A 23,036-nucleotide genomic window follows, 5' to 3' on the forward strand; every position below is an offset into this window, starting at 1 on the left:
TAAAACAAAATCGGTATCTTAACGATTTATTATGTTTTTTAGTTCATACACTGTTAAAAAGTAATATATAAAATGATAAAAAATTCTTTTCTTGACCAAAGTGGGGGCTTTCAGCTCTCTATTCCCCCAGTGGCGCCGTACCTGTCATGAAAATAATTTACAACTTAAATTAATTTGCATGGACTCAATCTTGCCCTCATAAACATATGCATCCATCATTGCATCCATTAGCTATGACTTTCGGTAAGAAATGCTTTCGCTATGCAAATAACGGAGCTTTTCTTTACATACCTGTTCAGTTCTCTAAAATGCAATGTCAGGAAGGGAGGTTCATAAAAAATACGACATTTCCATTTCAAAATTCCTAAACGGCCCTTTACGAACTTCAGAGGTGGCGTTTCTGCGTGGCAATAAAGCTCTTCTTGGCGCCCTGCGAAATCTTCGATTGCCCTGCGAAATCGCCTATTTTTCGGATTGGAGTGTCACACCCCCCCCACCACCCTCCCGGTATTTTCGCCCCTGAGGAGGACACTTTTCTCCAGTTTCATCCTGGCGTTTCCTATATTTTTGCCTAATTTCAGGCTCACGTGTTTCTAAACTTTTTTCTTATTTTTGTAATCAAATTTCCTGTGCATAGTAGTGCTCGATAAAGCATAGACTATGGATAAAGTAACTGAAGCCTCTGTCTGGGATGTTGCACTTGTATCTGCAGTTTTATTTTCAGCAAATAAAACGGACATACCGTAAAAAGCAGACCCTAAGACCAAGGATCCTTAAGCACTAACATTAAAAAGGACCCTTAACACCAGAAGGGTTTCACCACGATAAGACAATATAGACAGGTAATTTTATAGATTCAGTTCAGTTTATAATTTTCAAATTCCGCTACAAAATGATAAATTTTCATTTCAGTTCAATTAAAACTAAAATAAATATAAATATATCTAAATGGTAGAAAGTCTGGCTTTGTCCATGTTCTGTTTATACAACAGTAAATATAGTAAGTAGTACGAATACCTTTGTTGGAAAGTTTTGAGATAAGATATCCTTTGCAATGTTGGTCGATGCAGAGAGAATCACATTCTGGTGAACGAGTTGCAGGAATTGCGAAAAGTGCCTAGATAACCGTCGATACTAGTTTCAAAACCTATAGTTAGTTCTGAGATGTATAGGGTGTCTGTCACATGCAGCAACATATCTAAACATTTTAACTCCTCCAATCATTCTACTGCCGAGATGTCCATCCTTGGCTTATTGCATGCATCGCAAGATGCCACCAAACGGAAGACTTTGGAGAAACATTTAATTTTTAGCCTAAAAATCTTTATCCTAATGGTTTTAATAAACATTTTAATTTTCTTCAATAATTTCTTTTTATATCTATTTCCTTCTCTATTTTTACTTTCCTTTCCTATTACTTTATTCAGTCTTTTCGGTTGCGTTGCATCTCGCATTCTTTTCCTCTATATATCTAATGTCGCCTTCTCTTTGCTCGGCTCGTTTCTTTTCTAGCCACTTGATAACGAGTAAATCCTCGAAACGTCGTGTTTTTAACAATCAAACTATTATATTTTCATTCTGGTACTAAATTTATTTGCTAACTGTATTCGTTATTCTGGATGAAGTACCACACGCAACGTACATCTTTGATTGGATTAATCTAACAACAAGGCTGATTGGTTGAAATTTAACATGAAAAACAAAGCTGGTTTAAGCGTGTCCGTTAGAATTCTTGCGATGGAAAACATTGTTAATGTGTGCAAGGCCTGTCATATACAAGAACCTTATAAAGAACCTTTTAGACTGGAATTTAGAATAGCAGCCTGTTAATTAAGAACCTATTCAGGCTGCCAGAAAAAAACCTAGGTTTTATGCGGGTTTCTGCTGTATGTCACTGTGCTAAAAGCGTCTGTAAACGACCACTGCTGCACTTTCCTACCAGGTCTTTGATAAAAGTTGATTTTTGATCGAATTGTCATTTCTGTATTTGTGAAAAAAAACCTTGAGAATTGTCGACTTTATTTCCATCGTGATCGGTTTTTACAAATTCACTCAAAGCAAAGCACATAATGCATAAGTAGAGGATAGAAGTAAATAAATACATAATTTATTCCTACTCAATTTTATAGCACAGAATTTTGGCAATAGAGCGTGGTAACTTTACTGGGGAATATTTCAACAAGATATAATCCGTTAAGGATTTGTTCGTGTGCAATGAAAGAAGATTTTTCACGTCCACAAATAACACGAAATATGAAAGTTGCACGCACAAAAAAACCATTGTCTTAGATAAAGACAATTTGATAATGATAAAATCATTTTTGTGAAAAACAGAGCAAAGAGCTAATTTAGTTATAACTCCTGATAAGTGATAAAACATTACAGTACATAGTTTATCCTTCTAAGTCTATCTTAATTTTAACCTTTAGAATTAATCTAAAATAGTCATTCTATCAAGAATGATTAATATCCACAAAAGTATTTGAGAAAGGATAGTTGCTTTGTCTGCATACCATCCTCATCGATTGGCAAAACACGGGTGACATCATTCAAAGTACTTCTTGTAAAGAAAATATAGTGATTTCCTCTCTTCATTGTTGGACATCCAAATTTTTCCGGCTCAACAAGGTTAAGAATTTTCACATTTGTATCACCTATCCGACTCCCTTTCAAACTGACAATAATTAGCAGTTTTGCTTCGGCGACATCAATATTTGTTACTTTAGCAATGTAAACTGTAAAGAAAGTGGAGTAAGAAAAAATTATAAAAGATGAATTAATGCTGTCCATAACAATCAAAAGATTCACTGTTTCTGTCAGGCAAATTGAAAACTTAGCTTAAAGATAGGACAAGAAAGATTGAACTCTGATATATCTGTAGAATGTCAAAATGACCGAACAAGCATTAACATAACACATAGCAATGTGTTTTAAAGGTGCTGTTAAGTTTTATCACTCTTTCTGGATTCTCAGGGTAGAGACGATAAAGACACCTTGATGACGTTTATATATTTATATGCACTATTTGCATAGAGTCGTATATCGGCTAACCGGTTGATTATTGTTTGACATATGTTTGACATAATTGTTTGAGTTACATCTTACCACTCCACTGGCCTACGCCAGGGAGTTGCTGTCTTCATATCATGACCTTTCTCTTGGAGCTCCTTCTCAAACTAACTACAGTTCTTGCTATCGTATCTACTACGCCCAGATGTGTGTTTCCTTTATTATCTTATATGGCATAATGACCTTGACCAATGACCCACCACATGTTCCCTATACGTGGCTGACCTGTGACGTTTGCACTTATCACGTGCCACAATTCTTTTAATTGTAAGCGAGGGATAATACCTAAACTTAAACTTCACAACACAATGAAGTATAATTTTCTTCTGACTCTTAAAAGCGCACAAAATGTATGATATTACCTGGAAAGTGATATCATCATAGAGATTTTTCAAACTTTATCATTTTTGTCACATAATTTGAGAAACACCAACAAATACCTTTAAACAAACATAATCAAGTAAATCTGTAATAAATTTGTTAATTTTTAAGTATTCACCAAGCCCTCCAAACATTTGGTAACTTTGATGCAGTACCGTCGTTGATTGAAGGTCAGCAGTGCTTGTCAATGGAGACCATCATTGTAGAGTTCAATGAAACAATTGGAAAGCAAACAGACCCGATATAAGCTAAAAGAGCTTTCGAAGCTATATGGAGATAAATAAGTTTTTGTCCAGGTGCAGCTCCAAATACCGCAAGTTGTTATAAGTAAGGTATGTCTTCATGCTCCAATACTATCCAAAAAATCCGGCTTCTTTCAAGAGTTCATGGTAAAAAGAGCTGCTTTGATATTGAGAGAACTGATATTTATATTCGTCGATGATACATTGTCTCTTTCATGGTCTCCAACTGTTGAAAGCTTTGGATCTAGAGAAGCATCACCAAGTCCCAAATTGTTGGAAGTGTTTTTTGAAGCGTTACTATCGTTAAAAGAAAGCCATCACAATTCCAGTGAAAGAGTTAATCGTTTTGCTGGTTCACTTAACCAAGATGTTGTGCATACGGTATCAAAGGGAAAGTTCTTGACTCCAAAGCATGCTTCACATTCTTACTGGTAAAAAGCAGCCAATTACAGTTTTGGCCAGATTGAGCCATTGCATAACGTTGCAGTCCAGACATGATAGTTCCTCGCAATTTTATTAATTTTCTACAGAATGGAGAAAACAGAACCATGCACATTAATTCAAAGAGCGATAAAAGAAGCCAAAAGTTAGTTACAAGGAAAGACCGTCCTCTTTTCCAACGAAAACAATTGCACTAAAGTGACGGAAGATGAAGTTGTCATAGATGAAAGAATGAAGAGCAATCACGAAGAAGCATATACAAAGCTGATTGCTTTAGTGAAAGCAGCAAACCTAAGGAATGGGGATTCTGTCAGATCACCTTCCTTCCGGGGATATCAATGCCTATCCCTCTTTGTTGACCTTGATTTTGCGGGAATTCAAGTATTGATTGATAACGGAACAGGTCTAAATAGGAAAATTGTAATTATAGCGTCTTCAACACTGTGACATTAAGAAACGAGGAGAGCACTAATCGGTCTTCTTGCTTTTTCAGGAAAAGACTATGTTTCTATTTTTTTGAAAAGGGAAAATAGCTTTTTAGAGACAAATGGCAAAAAGATAGATTACCTAAATATATTTACGAATCTGGGGACCACGCTTCAAGTACCCGAAAAAGTTGAGAAGAGATTGGAAAGTTTATATACGTATTTTATGGAAACGAAAGGATGCAAACGGTAAACGACGTGAGGAAGAAATGTTTTTGCAGAGTTTACGAATGAAAAGAAAATAACCGATTTAAGCTTGCTGCCACCTTGAATTTAAAGCTCAGAATCAGCGATCAAGTCGCTTAACGGTGGATATGGACAACCCAGCTAATCATGGATGGGATGAAAGCTGATCAGTTGTTTGGAGTGATGTATGCTACCCAGCTGATGTCGCAGAACTGCTGAATAACGAAATTGTGTCTACCGATGATAACGACAGGGCAAGTCTAATTGACGGCAATGGTAGAGAAAACGATTTTAATGAAGATATCATTGATTTGTACAATGCATCATCATAATAAATTCACAAAATATACATTTTCTATACATAGATTGGAGGAAACTGGTTTGATAGATTGATAGATGATTTATAGTGTAGTTGAATTTTATAGCGGCTAATGCTCAAAAGTGTTTTTTGAATACGAGACTTTGTTATGAATTGGAGCCAAAAAGACCCCCAAAAGACCTTAAAACATTATTTTTAGAATCAGTACACCGTAATTACCCTATTGCGCTAAATTTGGAAAACTTTCTTTATTGGGAGGAATCTTATCAAGCCGCTTCTGTCCTTTTGCGTGAAAACGAGATTTAAACAAGAAATTGAGGCCAAACGTCTCCTTATACGTACTTATAATATCGAATTTTGGAATCAGCATTCTGAAATTATCTAGATCCAATGAATTTTAGATACTTCCCCGAAGGGTGGAGCCTTAAAAAGCAACTTGCTCTATTTTGATTGAAAACGAGACTTTGGTATGAATTAGAGGCTTAAGGCCCCCCAACTTGCCCGTATAACATCGATTTTCGTAATCAGCACCCCAAAATTACTCAAACCCACCTAATTAGAATTACTTCCCCGAGGGGGGACCCTACCCCCATTCTCCGCCTGGTCTATTATATTTCCGCTTCTTTGTTTCCTTCTGTAATTTCGCAGAAAAAATCCAGCATTAAACCACAGGACACCAAAAAATTACTGTCTTTCCTTTAGCTGAAGAAATTAGAAATCAAAATTTCGTGCAAGCCACAAAAAATTCTTCTTGTGCAACAGTCAAAATGTGAATTTGAAATATTTATATTTTTATTCTTTTACTAACCATTTTCATTTGATTTGCATAAATCTTGAAACGATATTGCTGTTGAAGAACTTTTGCAAGATGATGGCTCTAAAAAATTAAAGCGTGAATAACGTTACACGGATATAAGCTTCTTTCAATCATAGATTGTTTAGATTTCCTAATGTTTTTCTCTTCATATGAACATTATAAGCAAGAAACGCAAAATATAGTCCTGGAAAAATGATCTTGTTTCAGATATTTCCGGGGTACAAAATACAGTGGAATCCCGATATAATGGACTCTGAAGGGAACCAGAAAATAGTTCGTTATATCGGGAGTTCGTTAAACCGGGAGAAAAGGACTAAGAGATTGGCAAAGCTAGTTCACTTCACTTCAAATTGGTGGCTGAATGACGTCTTTGAGTACTTCACATTTTTATTTGGGCACTCGACTCCTTCAATACTATGTATTTACTAAGTTCTCACAGACCCTAGCTACCCCCACTTTCTCGATGCCCCTGTAATAAAGCATGAAACGTTCTCTACTTAGCATTAACAAGACTCACCACATATTGGCAATGTAGCTGGGAAACTACCATGGTAGCAGAGTAGAACTGCTGACCCTTTTATTTCGTAGCCACTGGCACACATAAATGTCTGAGGGTTCAGATGGCGGGTAAGCTTCGTCACCGTAGAAAGCGGCTTGGAGAATTTCGAAATGCATGTTCTGTTGCCTAAGACAGAAGAATGTACATTATGATTATAAACATAAGACTTATGGCTCCTATGTTTCTTGAATATTTTGTTTGTTTGCATAAACAAAAGTTTTAGCTTTTTTGGGAAATGAATCAATTTTCAGAATACGTGAACATGAAGAAAAGAAAGATACATCTCAAATTCAAATTGTCGAATGTGTGATGTACTGTGACAATTCTATATAACTGCAGAAGGCAGTCGACATGTGGCAAAGTATTTTCAGCAAGCTATTCTGACTTCTCTTTCATTTTTTAGGTTTATTCTTGTGTTATACGTTAGAAAAAGTGCATTAAAGTAACTCAAGTTATCATTGGAGAATTCTCTTGTCTTCATTTAAAAATGAACTATGTGTCTACTTTGCGTTTGGTGATGGTATTACTTCGTGTTTGGTGATGGTCTGTGGGTCCTAATGGTGTTGTAACTTTGATAGATAGATAAATACTTTCCCTATGACACACCATTTTTTATTTCTATTCAGTTGTTGTGCTGTCTCTTACATTTCCAATGACTTATAAAGACACTTCAAAGACAAGTTTGGCACTAATAGTTTGGTAAAAAAAACAGTCAATTGTCAACCAAAAACAGTCAGCTACTTACCGCATTAACAAAACCTCTAGCATTACGCTCCTTGCTTGAAATTCACATTGACAGTTCTAATACATAAACCTGGTATTTTTTCCGATCCAGTAAAAGACCATTTAGCTAAGTAGAAATGATACAATATTGTGCGATAAATATAAAGATTTACAAAAAATGTAATCATTACACATTTACTTATGCATTTAGGCCATTCATCGCTCCATTTTCCATTCTGGCAGGTCAATTTGCTTTTTCCATAAATCTTGAATCGGCGCTTACATCGAATTTCTGCAACGCTCCCTTTAATTGTTATTTTGCCATTTGCAAAAAATGACGATGGTTTAACGCAGCCTAAAAATAACGGTTATCGTACCAATTATCAAAATCAATTTCATTTGTACCAAAACACTTTGCACCAAATTGGAATTGAGTATTCTTTGTTAAAAAGTCTAAAAATCTCCCAGTTTAGAGTCCCTGTTTTAGTAACCTTTTATCTAACGTCCAGAAGAATGGTTCCTTGGGATATTGAACTAAGAGTTTCTTATATGTTCTAAGCATATCACACAAAGAAAAATGCTTAAGTTCATAAATATATACCTGGCTGGCATCCGAAATCCTTTATAAGTTGCCATTTTCCATTGTTGCAACGATATCGTTTTTTTACAGTCTCAGTTCCAGGGCATTTCAACTCTACTAAGCCACCATGTGGAAGAAAATTGTCACCAACCAGAGATATCAGACAATATTCTACAAAAAACATGGGCAGCATTTAAAAAGCAATAACTTCATAAACCTAACATCATTTGCTTCTTATGCACGAGGGAATGATACCAATCTTTTTCTGCTGCAATTTTAATGCGTTCCTTCTAGAAAATAAGCCTTCCTGGCACGGCCACAAAGTGGCACATTTGGGAAAATTCGGGAAAAAAGGGGCAAAGTCGATTACTCTTTGTGCAAAATTATGATAATTTTCCTGGTAAAACTAGATTCAGTCATAGGCTTCATGATACAGTTATAGGCTTCATACGACAAAAGCGAGTATCTTGCAAGCTAAATAGAAAGGATCAATTTTTGGAAAGACAACGCTTGCAATGAAATGTAACACTTAGCTCATGAGAATCGAACTTTTGATGAGATAGGGAAAACCTGAGATGGTCTCGTTGAAAGTGGTCTAAAACACAGTTAGCATTTCTCTCTTGATTTTCAACGCAAACCCCTCAACGTCCCAAGAATTTACCTCGGCATGTTCTTCTCCCACTCCACGTTAGGTTCCGGTGGCAACTTGCCTGACTGTCACCTTCTAATTCAAATCCATCTTTGCATCGAAAGATACCAAAAGATCCGGGTGTATATTTCTCGGCCGTTATGTACAACTTGGGATCGGTAAATTTCTTCGGACAAGTTCGAATTTCTGAGAATGCAAACAAATTGTAGAGCAAAAAATTAAGGCGAAGCGCTAAATAAACACGAACAAATTTTAATGTGAATCAAAATATCAATTTTTAAAAATTCTTGCATTGATCTTATTAACGAACCAGTGTTGCATACCAACTAGTTTTTGGTGAAACATTGCAACAAACTTAATCATTCGCATCCGGATGCAGATCGAAAATAAAGATTTATGCACGAGGGAATGATTCTAATTTTCAACAAATTACGTGAGGGGTCTTTTGCCGTAAACGTTTGAAGAGCTTCTGCACAAATCAGCAGAAGATTAGTTTTACTGTTTTACAGCGAATAATATGAAGCACCATACATGGAAATCAAATCCATCAAAAGAAAAGAGAGAGAGACATTATTCGACAAATTTAGTAAGTTTGAAGAAGAGCTTAGGCACAAGTCAGTAGACAACTAGCTTCATTTGTTTCACAGCAAACAATCTGAAGCATCTTATACCTTTATCAAGTCCAATACAATTCAACATATATCTTGGAGAATTTAGGCAAAAGTCATTAGACAACTCCATTTGTTTCACAGTGGACAATCTGACATTTTCTTCGCGAAAATTAAGTCCTTCAATAGAAAAGAGATACATTCTGCAACACATATAGATAGGGCTCGTTGGTCGTGAAGAAGAAGGCTTTTGGGTACCTTTACGGAACGCAAAGATTCTGCAGTCTTCAGCCCCTGGGAGTTATTCTAACCCTGATATTATAATATTACAAAAGTAGACAGAATGCTTAAGTTTCAAACTTGTCTGACCTTCGCACTTTGGGACTTTACCGGACCAATTTAATCCAGAGCAAACTTGTCTTTTTCCTTTCAATTTGAAGTTATCATTGCATAAATAATCAGCATCATCGCCATGTTTGTAATTCAATCGACGTACACCCTTACCATTTTTTGGATGATCTGGCTGGACGCAACCTAAGGTAACAAAGACATGATGATAATAGAGCGTTGGCTTTGCATTAACCTGCAATTCCTGCTAATATAAGGATATGTTGTGTTTTGTTTTAAAGGCGGAATTCATTTTTGCAAAAACCGTGCGAGATTTCTACCAAAGCAAAAACATTGCTACGGGTTTTCAGATAAAGGCCGCAATACACTATCACCCTAAACGAGAGAATGTGATAATGAAAAGTACTTTCAAATTTTCTTGTAGTTGCTCACAGCTGTTCGTTGGAGACCTTTCTTAATCCTTCTTGCGGGATTTCAATTTAATCACTGATCAAATTGCTCAGCTCCTCCTTCAAGTTTTTCGAAAGGGTCGACAGTGGCATCCTTTTCAGCTTGCAAAAACAACACACGATAACTAGGCCATTATTGTTGAGGAGAGTTTTGACGCCAAAATGGAAAATTTTTCGAGTGACGATGAAGAGAAAAGGCTGCAGACGTTATTATTTTATGGTTCACTTTTAAAGAAGAACAAGAAGCCGGCAAGAAAGAAGATCATGCTGGGGAAAACCCTGGCTTGTAGACAGAAATATAAAGGCTTATATACAAACTAAGTCAACGAGCTAATTTTGGCAGACAGTTTTGATTACACAAGGTTCATGAGCATGAATACAGAAACTATATGGAAACTAAAAGTGGTTTTGAACTTTGGAAAATCTGTTGGACTGAAAATTGAGTATAGTGGCAGCAATTCAAGATTATGTAAGATAATTCATCCAAATTTAATCTTTTTATCGAAAACTTTTTTCTTCCAATTGTGTTTTTCTAAAATTAAATTGTATCTTATTTTCTAAAAAATTAGCCTTAAATTATGATTATAATTATTTTTCATTTGCCAAGAATAATAATGGTAATAAGAATCTTTTAGCATTTGCGATTGTTGGATTGGTTTTTGAAGTTGAATCGAATTCAACTGTGACTCATCCAATCAAAATCTTTGTTTCTAAGCTCATTACTGCATAAATCGTTTATTGCCTTTATTCTTAGACAATTTGGTTATTTCAGGTCCAGCCAAACTCTAGCGTTCCACAAATCTACCAAGGCTAAACCTCTGAAGGAAAAATCTTCCCTAAACAATTAAATTCCCTTTCCTCTACTCTTTCTCGCTTCTCTTTTTCGCATTTCTTTGCATATATTTTTCACGATCATTACTTTTTTCTTGCAAACTTTCTTCAATTTCTTTTTTCAACATTTAACGGAGAAAAAAGGAAAATCAAGCGCAATTCTTTACAGCCTTGCGCTCAGATTGTGTGGGTGCAATAGCGATTATGCATGTAATCAATATAGTATTTTCCTTGTAGTCATGTCGCACGTTATCATTTTGGGTTCAATTTTTCAAATTTCTTTTACCCCATCGTTTCTTCAATTCAGGACACATTATTATATCTGGTTTAGTATGATGATGTTTACATTTTGTCAGCAAAAGGGTTTTACATGTTGTAGAATACCGTAGTAGGAAGTCTCTTATAAATGTATCTGCTGCAGCTAACAATATTCTAATTTTGTAAACATTTAAAGTGATCGACAAAAGTCTTTTTACATTAAGAGAAGCAGTCTTTTTGGTTTTTTTTTCTAACTGCCCAGACTTTTCCAATAATATAATCCAGAGAAACTATTCATCTAGGGGCCCACACCAACACTCCTGTAGCTACAGCCTCAAAGGTAACTTTAGAAAAAAAACAACATCACCTGAGGAGTATGTTTAGCTATTTCAATATAAACTTTCTTATTTCCTGCAGTCACACAAAAATGCAAGGAAAAAGGAGCGATCTAACGACGAATGCTTTCTAGCATAAAACCCTCACTTTAACGCCTCATTTAGCTCATCTAACCCTTTCGTTATTGACAGAATTTTAGGATTTTTGCCTACTTTATCTAAAAATTCAGCAAAAATTGATTTTTCAAGATAACTGGATGATCTTTTGCCCAAGTAATCATCAATAGCTGTATTTTATGCAAATGATCTTATTATGCCAAAATTATATTATAATTGGACATTAATTAGCATCCAATTTGCATAATTGAATATAACAGAAAATAACTTTATTAATTAAGGTCAATTATCTTCAATAATAAAACACTTAACTACTTTTTTCTTTCAATAATGTATTTTGTCATAGTCTTAGCACACTGAGTTGAAATATCAATCATTTTTCTTGAACAGTCTTTTTTTAATTAATTAATATGCAACAATGGGTCTAAAACAATTCAATTCAATTTGGCAAGTGCAATTTCGATTTCGACTTTTAAGAGAAAGAAAACAAGTAAAAAACACAAAATCTTGGAGAGAAAAGATTGTAATTTTGACCAAATGTTATTTTTTACTTTTTATGCTTTTTTATTTTTTACTTTTTTTTGCTTTTTCTCTATCTAATCTACATGAATTTACCAAAAACAACAACTAATCTAGCGATCACGACTGTAACTTAGGAAAGCTTCCTTGTACTGCTCAAACTCTGGGGAATGGAAAAGCAAGAAGCAGTTTCTTTCTCCAATACACAAAGGGATATCACATACAACACAGCAAAATGATGAGGTTTTTGCTCTATAACTTTGATCTATGCTATGCACTGACTTCATAACTGAGCAAACTTTGCAAACTTGGTGTTTCTCAAGCTTCACCGGCAAATGCCCTTTCTCTAATCTATTCTGCCACAATTCCTTTTTACTAACTGCCTTCTTCAAAGTTGCTGATCTTTGCTTTGCACTATTTACTGCATGAGCTGTTGCCTTACAGATGAAGTCCTCTACATTACTAGCTTTAGTACCTAAATCTGCAAATGATCTGACCTCTGGTTCTGCTCTAATGGCTTTCTGCTCAACAAAAGCAAGCTGAAGGGCTAAATCCTTTTTAAAATCAAGAAATGAATAGTTCTTAGGCATTTTCTGCTCAGGGGTTGGGTTTCTAAGCTCTCTCCAAAACACATATGCATCCCAAGCACAAATATCAACAAAATGAAAGAATAATGTTTTCCAAAACTTTTTAGTCCTATATTGAACAGAATACATATGGTACATCTGATCAGATAAATCTACACCATTCATATCTTTATTATAATCTGAAATGCATTTAGGCCTCAAAACCTTAACCTTTTTATGAATTCCATCAACCTTTGTATTCCTTGTACAATAATCATAATCATTGGCAGAATGGTAGGTGGAGAGAACAGAGACAACATTCCTATCAACCCACTGTACAAGCAACACATCATTCGGCTTTTCCCCATTTCTAATATACCTTATTGTTCCTCGATCAAGTTTCTTCCCCCAAGACTGCCTATTTTTCATTACCTCAGGAAAAGAGGAGGAATTTTCCCTTACAGTACCAACAGCATTTATACCAACTGAAGTCAAATATTGGAACAATGGGACACTGCAATAAAAGTTATCAGCAGAAAGAACATACCCCCTGTTTACCAGAGGTTTTGTTAAATTAATAACAACTCTGGCAGCTAATTGGTTGATGAGATTTCCTGCATTTTCTGGATTGGGGTTTTCATTAAAAGGCTTAGCTCTACCAAGTCCTCTTTCTATCCCTTCAAAACTATTATCAACAACACTGAAATCATCCCAATCATCCTTTCTGCTTTTACCAGTATAAACCACCATATCCCAATTGTAGCCTGTAGCAGAATCAGCTAGAACCCAAAGTTTGAAACCCCATTTAGTGGGCTTATTCATTATATATTGTTTGAAGAAGAACCTACCCTTAGACTTAACCATACGTTCATCTATTGAAACACATTTACCAGGAGTAAAAAGTTCCTTACAGCGACTTCGCATATGGTCATAGAAATTCCTTATTATTCCTAATGGATCACTTTTGTCCTCTGTCTCAGGGTTTACACAATGAAGGGCAGCAAGTATTCCACAATACCTAGAAAATGTTGGAATAAACATTGACCCAAGAAGACCAGAAAAAAGCTTATCATTCTGCCAGTAGTTACGCCTAGCAGGGGCCTTAACAATACCCATATAAAATAGACAGGCAAGAAATCTCCTAAATTCCATCAAATCAATGGGTCTCCACACATGGCAACCATGGTCCTGGGACATGTAGCTTTGACCTATTCCTTGACCATACACAGCATAAATGTTTGAGTTTTCAATTATGGTTCCCATCAGATCAAAAGAAAAAAAAAGCAAGAAAAAGTCTAAGGCTCTACAAGGGGCACTGCCTCTCGCCCAAACTACTTTTGGGCCAACACTGCTTACATTATGTGGTGGAAGCCATTTCTGTTCCCTATCACCTGTGTAGCCTAGAGACTCTGCCAAACTACAATCACTATCCTGATACTCCTCTTCACTAACTTCTGACTCGTCATGGATCTCATCGACTACTACAGCTCCGTCCAACTCATCGTCCAACTCAACTGGATGTCCTGAACCAGCCAGACTCTGCCTAAAACAAAGATATAGAAAATAAGCAAAGACAAGATGATTTATAATTTGGTAATTTCTGCAGCAGTGCAACAAATAGTAAAGAAATCTAAGTGAATCTGTTCAGAGCCACCATATACAAAATCAGCTGATTTGTTTATCACGGGCCTAAAATTTCTTGAAAACCACTCCCAAAAAAAACAAAAATTTTTGGCCGTACTTAGTTAGCCATTATTCTAAGATTTTCACTACAGCTTCAGAAATGGTTCTTCTTTATCGCTAAGGTATTCAAAAGTTTGAAGGAAACAATATGTAAACTTACGATCCACTCTCATTCGAAGTTTCAGGATTTTCTTCTCTTTGTCGCTTCCTGCGGGGCTTCCTTCGTCTTGGTTCGTCCACTCTTTCCGTCAGCGGTGCTACAAACCGAATTTCTACCTCTCTACCACTTAATAAGGCACAGTCGATCTCAAATTCATCTTCTGAGTCAAGTCCGTTCTCATTATCCATTTTAAAATCAATTTTGAAAAACACGCCTCATTCACGACATACGCAACAAGATCAGTCAAGATGGCGGTTACAGGCCCAGGTTGTCTGGGATATTTATACGAAAGAAGCGCATAAATTAATCAAATAAGTATAATTTTCTAACTGTCCAATCATATTTGAGCAATTTTAGCATAAGTTAAGGAAGGTATGTTGCCTTGGAGCTCCAAAATAAAATATTTTCGGCTAGGGTATCGGTCACGTGGTCTTATCCAGATGTACATCTGGATAAGGAATTAAAGGGCTAAGTGAAAGAAAGTCGTTGAATTGAAGGGAACTTTAACGAGCAAACAGTGACTTTAATAACGCTGGTCATTTCGCGTAAGTACCTGTTTTCGAAGGAGTGACGGCCTTACCGAGCGTGATTAGATAAAATAATAGCCTCGATCACATTTCCATAATAAACTGTAACCATTAACCTCCTATTTAATCGATTACTAATTATATCTCGAGTCGTTGTCTGCATTTCGCGAGTTACTTTAAAGTAGCGGACTTTCGTCTCCGTTACAATTCAAGGCAGGGCATTTCTTAACATACTTAGTGGTGGGGGGATTGCCCCACCAGGCCTCCTGACTTCCCCACCACTGACGACCAAAATGCTCCTTTTACCCCAAATGCCTAGGCCATTGTCAGGCCTTTTCAAAAGAACGAACATAATGCAAATGTGTTGGTAAATATATCAATGTGGTGTTGTCCAATTCCTGAAAGGGTCCGTTGTCCTTCTTTATAGACATAGGTGCGGGGGTACAGGGGCACAGGGGCACAGGGGCACAGGGGCACAGGGGCACAGGGGCACAGGGGCACAGGGGCACAGAGGCACAGGGACACAGAGGCACAGGGGCACAGGGACACAGGAGCACAGGGGGCACGTGCCCTCCAACTTTAGGTAAAATGGCCCTTTGCAGCTTATCAAGTTGCCCTTTTTTGCCAACTGCATAAACAAAAATTGTCCATTAAATACTTAGGTATTATACGAAATGAGCAAAAAGAATGAGAGTGACATTTTGTTAAGACAAAATGCAATTTCTGCAACTCTCTACTTTATGTTGCCCCCTTTAGACTGGAGTCCCCCTTTCCACAAAAATCAATGTTCGATTTGTAGTTCTATCATTTTTGCTTCAAAATCATACATTCAACATTTAATTGGGGGAGGGGGAAGCTATTTTTCAAAGTAAAGAGAAAACATAAAGTTTTTTTAAAAGTCCCAACTATTTTGCTTCGGGATTGTAGGGCCCTGGTGATTAGGAGACCCCTAAAGGTTTCCAGTTTAAGAAGGCAATTAGAAAGAGATAGCAAAATTATACAACTTGTACAACTTTGTAAACAGTTGCAAGAAAATGTCTCCAAAAATATTCTGAAATGCATTTTTAGCTAATCTAAAGGGATTTTTTTGCCAAAAATTTGTCTGCTTGCCTCACTCGCAAAGATCTTCATCTGTCCATTTAGCCACAAAGCCTCTCGGCGACACTGTTCTCAATTAAACAAAGAATGATATCATTGCAGCCAGGTTTCCAGAAACAGCCAATTTTAACCTTTCTGGAATCTTTGTTAGAAATTTCTCATAGACATGAAGATTCTTCACTGAAAACCTTCTAATAGAAGTCTAAGATTTAATCCTAAAATTACTCAGAATCGAAACATCGTTATCCTTAAATCATGAACATTTCCCTAAATGTGATAAGATGCAGACATCAAGATTTCAATTCCTCATATAAAGCTAAATTGTTAACTTCCTTCAGCTACAACCCTAATATCCTTGGTAAGAGCAAATCTTAACAAAATAGATGTCTTCAAGAAATATGTGTGAAAATTCCCATTTAACTGTCGCAAAGACACCTGGATCTTTTTAGAGAAAACGGAAGCATATTACAATTTGAAGAAGCATTTCTTTTCGTTAGCGTGGCCCCTTTTGAGAAGTGCCCCACTACTGAAAAATCCTTAAAAAATGCCCTGATTCAAGGGGACTATAATTAGCACAAATTTGATTCATGACTTTGTTAGAGAGTTGGGCAAAACAAGCGGATAAGATACGAAAACTCTTTTCATATTTTTTCTTTTTTTTTCACGAAACATAGAAGGATTCCAACACACTTTTCTTATGATAACCAAAAATGAATGGCTTTGTTACCATAGCTTTTATTTAAAGAGCCCATTATTCAATGTCCTTTCTTTGGAAAACAATGATTCAGTTAACGCCTTGGGCGTTTAAAATGTGATCTACCACGACGTTGCAGTTTTTGATGGGGAGATGAGTCTAAATTCCTATTGCTTATGGCCATTATTCTTTATTTTTTGAGCCAATGAGAAAGTGCATCATTTGGGCATGCGCATTAGAGCGAAGGTAAATTTCCATCTAATGGCGCATCATATCATTCAATCAAAACTATTATTTATCATGGTTGCATAAATTAAACAGAGTTTGGTTTTCATTAGTTTTAGGCTAATTCCCATAAGTGCCACGAATGCTCCTACTACAGAATATTTTAAGCAGTGTGAAAATGCGTTACTGACTTTAACTGCGCATGTACATATGATGTAAAGTTTAGAGTTTAACTTCCGGCTGGCTCAGTGGATGCCAGAGCCGTCTGTAAAGGAAAGTCGTCTAGCAGAAACATGGAATTGTTATAGAATCTTGCTTTTTGCTTTCTTGGTAACAACAGATTTTTAAAAAGAAAATCTTGGTTTAGTAGATGAAAAAGTGAATATCTCCAATTTTTGGGAAACACTAAGATCTATTTGATTAGTAAAAAAATGTGCGGATAGCAAATCAAGAAATGTAAAATTTTTTGACAATTTGCTCTGCTGTTCGATAACTTTAATTCTGTGTGATTATTTATCTGTTGGGAAAGGACTGGCTACAAATATGATAGTAGATTAAACTTACGTGTTTACATGTAGGCTGTATCGTTAGAAAATGGTGTTAAACGTCCTTCTGTTGTTCTAACTTGTGTTGTGTATTTTATGCGTTGTTTCTCATTTCAAATTATTTTACGAAATTCAGATTACAACAACAGGACGAGACTTGTTTCACCTGCCAGAGTATTAAATTGCAAAAAGACGTAACATAACTTAAAAGTTGGTTAAATTGGTATGCGGTAGGTAAATAAGTGTAATTTAGTTCTATTGATGTAAAGTTCAATTCAAACGCACAAACGATAATAATAAAAGAATAATAATAATTATAAAATAAACCAGTTATTCCAAATTTTTCACAAATGGCAATTATTAAAAAATAGTGTAAGGGCATAGTTACCAGTTTTGTAGACAGAATTTGTCCACATGCCTCCACATTTCCCGCTTCCATCTAAGCAAGGCTCGTTGCAGTCAGATTCAGGAGCCTGACCGTATCGGGCGTAAATGTGGCCGCAATAACACTCAATTTTAAACTGAAGACCGGCATACGGGTAGTTTCTTCCTTTACAGCTTTCAATGCACTTCGAGATGACCGTCTCGCCCAAATTTAACGAACCAACGTTCATAATAATTCTTGCAGGTAATGCACGTGATGATAGATCTCTGAAACACCCAACATAACGCATCTCAATCTTCTCATCTATTTGTATCTCTGCAACAAAAACATACAAAAGGATATCGACTGTTCTAAAGACTCATCTAATCGTATAAGCAGGCAAATACATCAATGCCATACTTTTTCAAAACATTTAAGGCCCTCCAATCTTAAACTGGGGACGTTAAAATCGGATACCTTCTGGCAAATTGTAGTTAGGCCTGTCCTCCATTTGAAATTAAGCCATGAAACTGGCTTACATTTGAAACTGGGGTGAGGGTGTTCGCCAGGCCAATGAGGTATTGCTCCTTAGCTCGACGAACAATCTCTCGTTTTTCATCAAGTCTAAGTAGTGGTGTGATGGCAAGGTCGTTGATGGTGTGTGCTGGGCTGCAGAAATGTTCTGCAACTCCAGACTTGTCTTCTTTTTTGTTGATAATGTCTCGTCGGTGTTCGTTAAATCTGTCTTTAAGTCGTCTGCTAGTTTGTCCGATGTATTGGCAGTTTTTGTTTCCGTTATGTAGACATCGTTTGCATTGTAATGCGTATATGATGTTGGTGGAGTTGCAGTCCAGTCGCTGTTTTATGTTGTAGTTTTTGTCAATGTTAGAAAAATGTTATAGTACCGTCTGTGATATAGTCCCGACATTTGATTTTTAGCGTTTATGGCCTAAAACTGCGGATGATTGATACACAAAACATCCTGAAATGCTAGATTTGCGAAAATTTATTTTTGGGAAATATCCAGAAAATTTTGCTGTTGACCTCTTGAAAACTTTGACGAAGAATTATTCTGTTGGACAAATTTTACATCTTCTTCGTTGTTTTGCTGCTATCATGTGGAAAAAAATAGAAGGAAACCTCAATTGAATAGAAATGTTTTTCACGGAAAGTCCATGATTTTCGCCAAAACGCGAAAGTTTGTTTTTGCAAAGCTCCTATTTCGCTTCTTTCGCAAAGTTGATTCCAAAAACTTCCCAATTTGAGAAGCTTTCTTCCTGCGCAAATTTCTTCCCTTGAAGTGATATGACCCTATAGGCAGGGAATTTTCCACCACAATCTGAGGACCTGAGTAACCAACAATTTTAATGCTTAGAATGAAATTATATATGTAAGGGATCAAGATTCCGAGTTGGGACATTTTGGAAAATTGGTTCTTGTCACGTGACAGTGACGGTTCGAATTTTAAATCTAAATACATTTTTGGATTGCTCTTTCAAAGTTATTCCGGCTCTATAAAGAGCCATAGCCCTACAACGTACGGTTCCAAAGCTATAGGCGTTTAAAGTTGCAGTTAGTCAGGGGGTAACGTCATATATTTCTAATGGTATGTTTGTCTCTCTCAGATGCATTGAGAAAAGTGAGCCAAAAATGAATAAAATATATAGTGAGTCTGGTACCCAGGGTACCTATGTACAAGCGCCTACGTAAGGGTCTTCTTATTTTCGCCTGAAATCATCACGAACGAACGCATTATCACAACCAAACGCTGTATTTCATTTATTTCATTCACAAATCATCACAGTCTAAAATGTAACTGTTTGTTTTATTATCATCATCTTTTGGCAATCTTTCAGTCATTATAGCTGGACTTAATATTTACAATTGTCGTAAATGTTGGAAACTAAATACGCAGGGCCTTCCGTGTATCCTTAGAAGGATGCTCAGCCAACTACCCAACAAACACTTTACAAGAGAACAAAGCATTTCCAAAGCAGTTAACAATAGCTGTTACCAAGACAAACTAGACAGTTACATAATTTTTAGGTAATGGAATTTCAAAATTAAAGGAGGTCAACTGTAATTTATAAAAGCCCAAGTTACCCGGTGTAAGACGACAGCACGATTTAACTGCATGTTTGATTCCCTAAGAGTATCGATGATGGCTTAGATCTAAGTCTCTATGATTTGCTTGCCCAGACCAGCTTTATTAAGGTTTAAAGTTTGACGTTCCCATCATTTTCCAGGCAAGTCAAAAGTTTTGAGACCGATAGATTAATTTGCTTCAAGGATCACCTCAAAGTTTTGTTATTATTCAGAAAAAGGATCTGAAATTGTTGTATACAGCGTACTCTTTTCACCAATTTTTCAAATTTGCTCTGGGTCCGCCCCTAGTGGGAACATATTCTAACCATTAGCTATCATCACCAAGTCTTTGTCGCTAGTAACCGTCTTTGGCAATAAAAATAAAGGCACCTATAGAGTTCTAAAGTATGACGTCATCAAAAACCTATTTTGAGAATTTTTGAATTTTAACCACATAGCGTAAAAGATCACCATGAAATACTTTCAAATACGCAAAATTGGCCAAATATGTCTAAAATCGGTTGAGATATGGCTAATGAAAGATTTGAAGTTTGCTAACGAATCACTGTTTTTTTGGCTCTATTCATAAAGTTATGAACAGAGACCAAAATACAGAGGTTTGATGGAGAGAGAACCAATAAACATGTGGCCATCTCTGCCATTTCGTAATACACTTGCCTGATTTTGCAAATTTCGAGGTATTTCATGATGCTTTTTCAGGTTATGGGATCCAAATTTAAAAATTCCAAAAAAAGATTTTTGTGTCGTCATCACCTTAGAACTCTATTTCCAGTTCACATAACATTGATGTTAGAAACAGGGAAACCATGCTACTGATATTAGGTGTTATACAGTAACAAATAACCAGAAAAAGGTCAAAATATAACTATTTGATGTGGTAAAACATACTCCCAAAATACTTTTGAAAAACTTTTCTACTTGTTTTATCTGTTAATTAAAATGCGGAAGGCAAACGTTACAGACCGCCTCCGTTTACTTTCATATTTATGCTTTGTTCTAAGAAAAAGACGATAAAAAGAAAATTAAGTGATTGTTGCACTTAAGAGTTTCAAGCCAAGAATTATTTTCCTCCGTCTTACCTTGAAGAGCATAACTGCCAAGCAAAATTGTGGATATCAACCAAACTAAACATAGATGGCCTTCCATTCTGAAATCGAAGTGGCAAAGCGGAAGCAAAGCACCGTTTTGTACCATTTGAAAATCTTCCGGTATCTAGACTGGTTGCACAGGTTTAAAAAAACGGTCAAATTTCAAGAGCTATGTTTCTTTTTGAATCTTTAATTTTTAATCGAAAATTTCAATTGCAATAATTGCTTCATTTCTCCCTGACTGGCTACAGTTCTCCTGTTTACATACTGAATTGAACCCCCACAAGATTCAGACAGAATTCCCAGCTTCCTAGTTCATCAAACAAGAGATCTCAAACAAGAAAATTTCACAAAATATCTTGGAGTAATAATTGATAACGAACTTAACAGGAAATTGCATATAAAGCAAATAAATTAAAAATTATCCAAAGGAATTGGAGTGCTATATAAATTAAGACATCTGGAACCAAAACGATCTCTTAAGACTTTATACTCCTCATTCATTCAATCACATGTAGCATATGGTACATTAAATTGGGGTTGTGCTAATAAAACTACCCTGGAACCTTTAAAACATAATTTACGAAAAGCAGTTAGAGTAATCGACTTTGCAAACTACACTGCACATAGTGAACCTTCTTTTAAGCGCCTGAAAATATTTAACTTTGATAAACTTTACCTGCTTGAGACAGCAAAAATGATGTATCAAATTAACTCTGACAAAACTTCTCTTGAAAGCGAGTTCGTAAAAACAAGAAATGCACACAAATATAATACAAGACAATTTTCTCCTGAAGGTTTTTCTCTTCCATCCATTTCTACAAACTTTAAAAAAAATATTTCACTCTCGATGGTATTAAATTTTGGAACTCCCTACCTATAGAGTTAAAAAAGATGGATAATAAACACCACTTTGTGAAGCAGATGAAATATTTCCTTATGAGCAAAATTTGAAATCTGTAGGCTTGATTACTTTATGGCTATTTTATAATTGCACTTAGTTGTTATTATTATACTACATATAGTCTTTTTTTATTTTGTTCTACTTTACTTTATTCTTATTATATCTTACTGTTATTATTCAAACTTAAAATTGTCATTATAAAACATGTCAATTTGGATACATGGCTCGATAGCTTGCCCAAAGTTCTTTCCATGCGTCCATCAGCCTAAAATTGTTTAATTTTCATTGCTGTTCTATAAAATATTGCGGTTGATTATTCACTATTATTTAGCCAAATTAACTTGGATATTGTATATTTAGTATAAGTATGTTAACCAGTATATTATAATTAATTAATTTTATGTTGATAAAAATGTCGCCACTCGAAGTGACAGTCTGGAGTATGCTATTTTTGCGCCAATATTGAAACCGGTGGCTATGTTTTCTGAAAACCGGTGGCTAAAAAGCATATTCGATATCGATATCCATAGATCAAAAGTGATACAAAATGATACAAAATTGATACAAAATGAAATACGGGTGAAAATAAGAATATGAGGTTTTGTATTGAGGGACTAGACTTTCTTTCTCTGAAAAATTCATGAAAATTAGAATTGAAGTTGCAAGAAGAGGATCAAAGGCCACGCTGAACGGAGTAAAATTGTGACATTTTAGATAAAGTGTGGGCAAATTAATCACTTTTAAAATTGCTAACCTCATAAGCAACTTGTCGAAATATTTATGGACCAATAACACACAGGGCTGTAATGGGGTAAAGCACTCCAAAACCGGTCAAAATTTTGGCTAGATCCGCGCCTGTATTGCGTGGCCTTTTTGGATACGAACAAAATGGTTTTGGCTTCAGTATTGAAGATGCAAGATGGTTGACAGGTTTGTATGACTATTTGCAAAACAAATCAGATCTGATCAAAAGAAGTTTCAATGTATCTGGAATTAATGAGAATATTATGCAACAATTGAACCAGAGTACCCGTTTCTCGATCTTGATACAAATTTCTGCATTCAGAAACTTAATCACTTGTGTTTTGTTCGAGAACACGTTATTGTGTTGCTTTATGAAACTTGAAGATATTATCCGAAATTTCTTGGCGTCTTTTACA

At 35.8% G+C, this 23,036-nt stretch overlaps 1 protein-coding gene across 1 annotated transcript; it reads right to left on the reverse strand.

Moving 5' to 3' along the window:
• Positions 1 to 2,009: 2,009 nt before the first annotated feature.
• LOC135693841 (sushi, von Willebrand factor type A, EGF and pentraxin domain-containing protein 1) lies at positions 2,010 to 21,110 on the reverse strand. The gene is made up of 9 exons (XM_065212425.2): positions 20,964 to 21,110; positions 17,803 to 18,114; positions 9,429 to 9,593; positions 8,464 to 8,637; positions 7,824 to 7,973; positions 7,422 to 7,577; positions 6,458 to 6,625; positions 5,932 to 6,000; positions 2,010 to 2,735 (listed from the first exon to the last, which is right to left on the reverse strand). The coding sequence occupies exons 1-9, from the start codon at positions 21,076 to 21,078 to the stop codon at positions 2,464 to 2,466; spliced, it is 1,581 nt and encodes a 526-aa protein (XP_065068497.2). The 5' UTR covers positions 21,079 to 21,110; the 3' UTR covers positions 2,010 to 2,463.
• Positions 21,111 to 23,036: the final 1,926 nt, after the last annotated feature.

Source organism: Rhopilema esculentum, chromosome 11 (genome assembly GCF_057945365.1).
Source record: "Rhopilema esculentum isolate cy_ngs chromosome 11, ASM5794536v1, whole genome shotgun sequence".
Classification (NCBI taxonomy): Eukaryota; Metazoa; Cnidaria; class Scyphozoa; order Rhizostomeae; family Rhizostomatidae; genus Rhopilema; species Rhopilema esculentum.

What these genes read in the sequence shown, in the direction of transcription:
- LOC135693841 (XM_065212425.2), bottom strand. Translation starts at nt 21,078, where the DNA reads ATGGTACAAAACGGTGCTTTGCTTCCGCTTTGCCACTTCGATTTCAGA. An exon ending in GGATTTCGGATGCCAGCCAG is followed by an intron (nt 7,578 to 7,823) that starts GTATATATTTAT and finishes CGTTATTTTTAG; the next exon opens with GCTGCGTTAAACCATCGTCA. An exon ending in TGAATGGCCTAAATGCATAA is followed by an intron (nt 6,626 to 7,421) that starts GTAAATGTGTAA and finishes CTTCTGTCTTAG; the next exon opens with GCAACAGAACATGCATTTCG.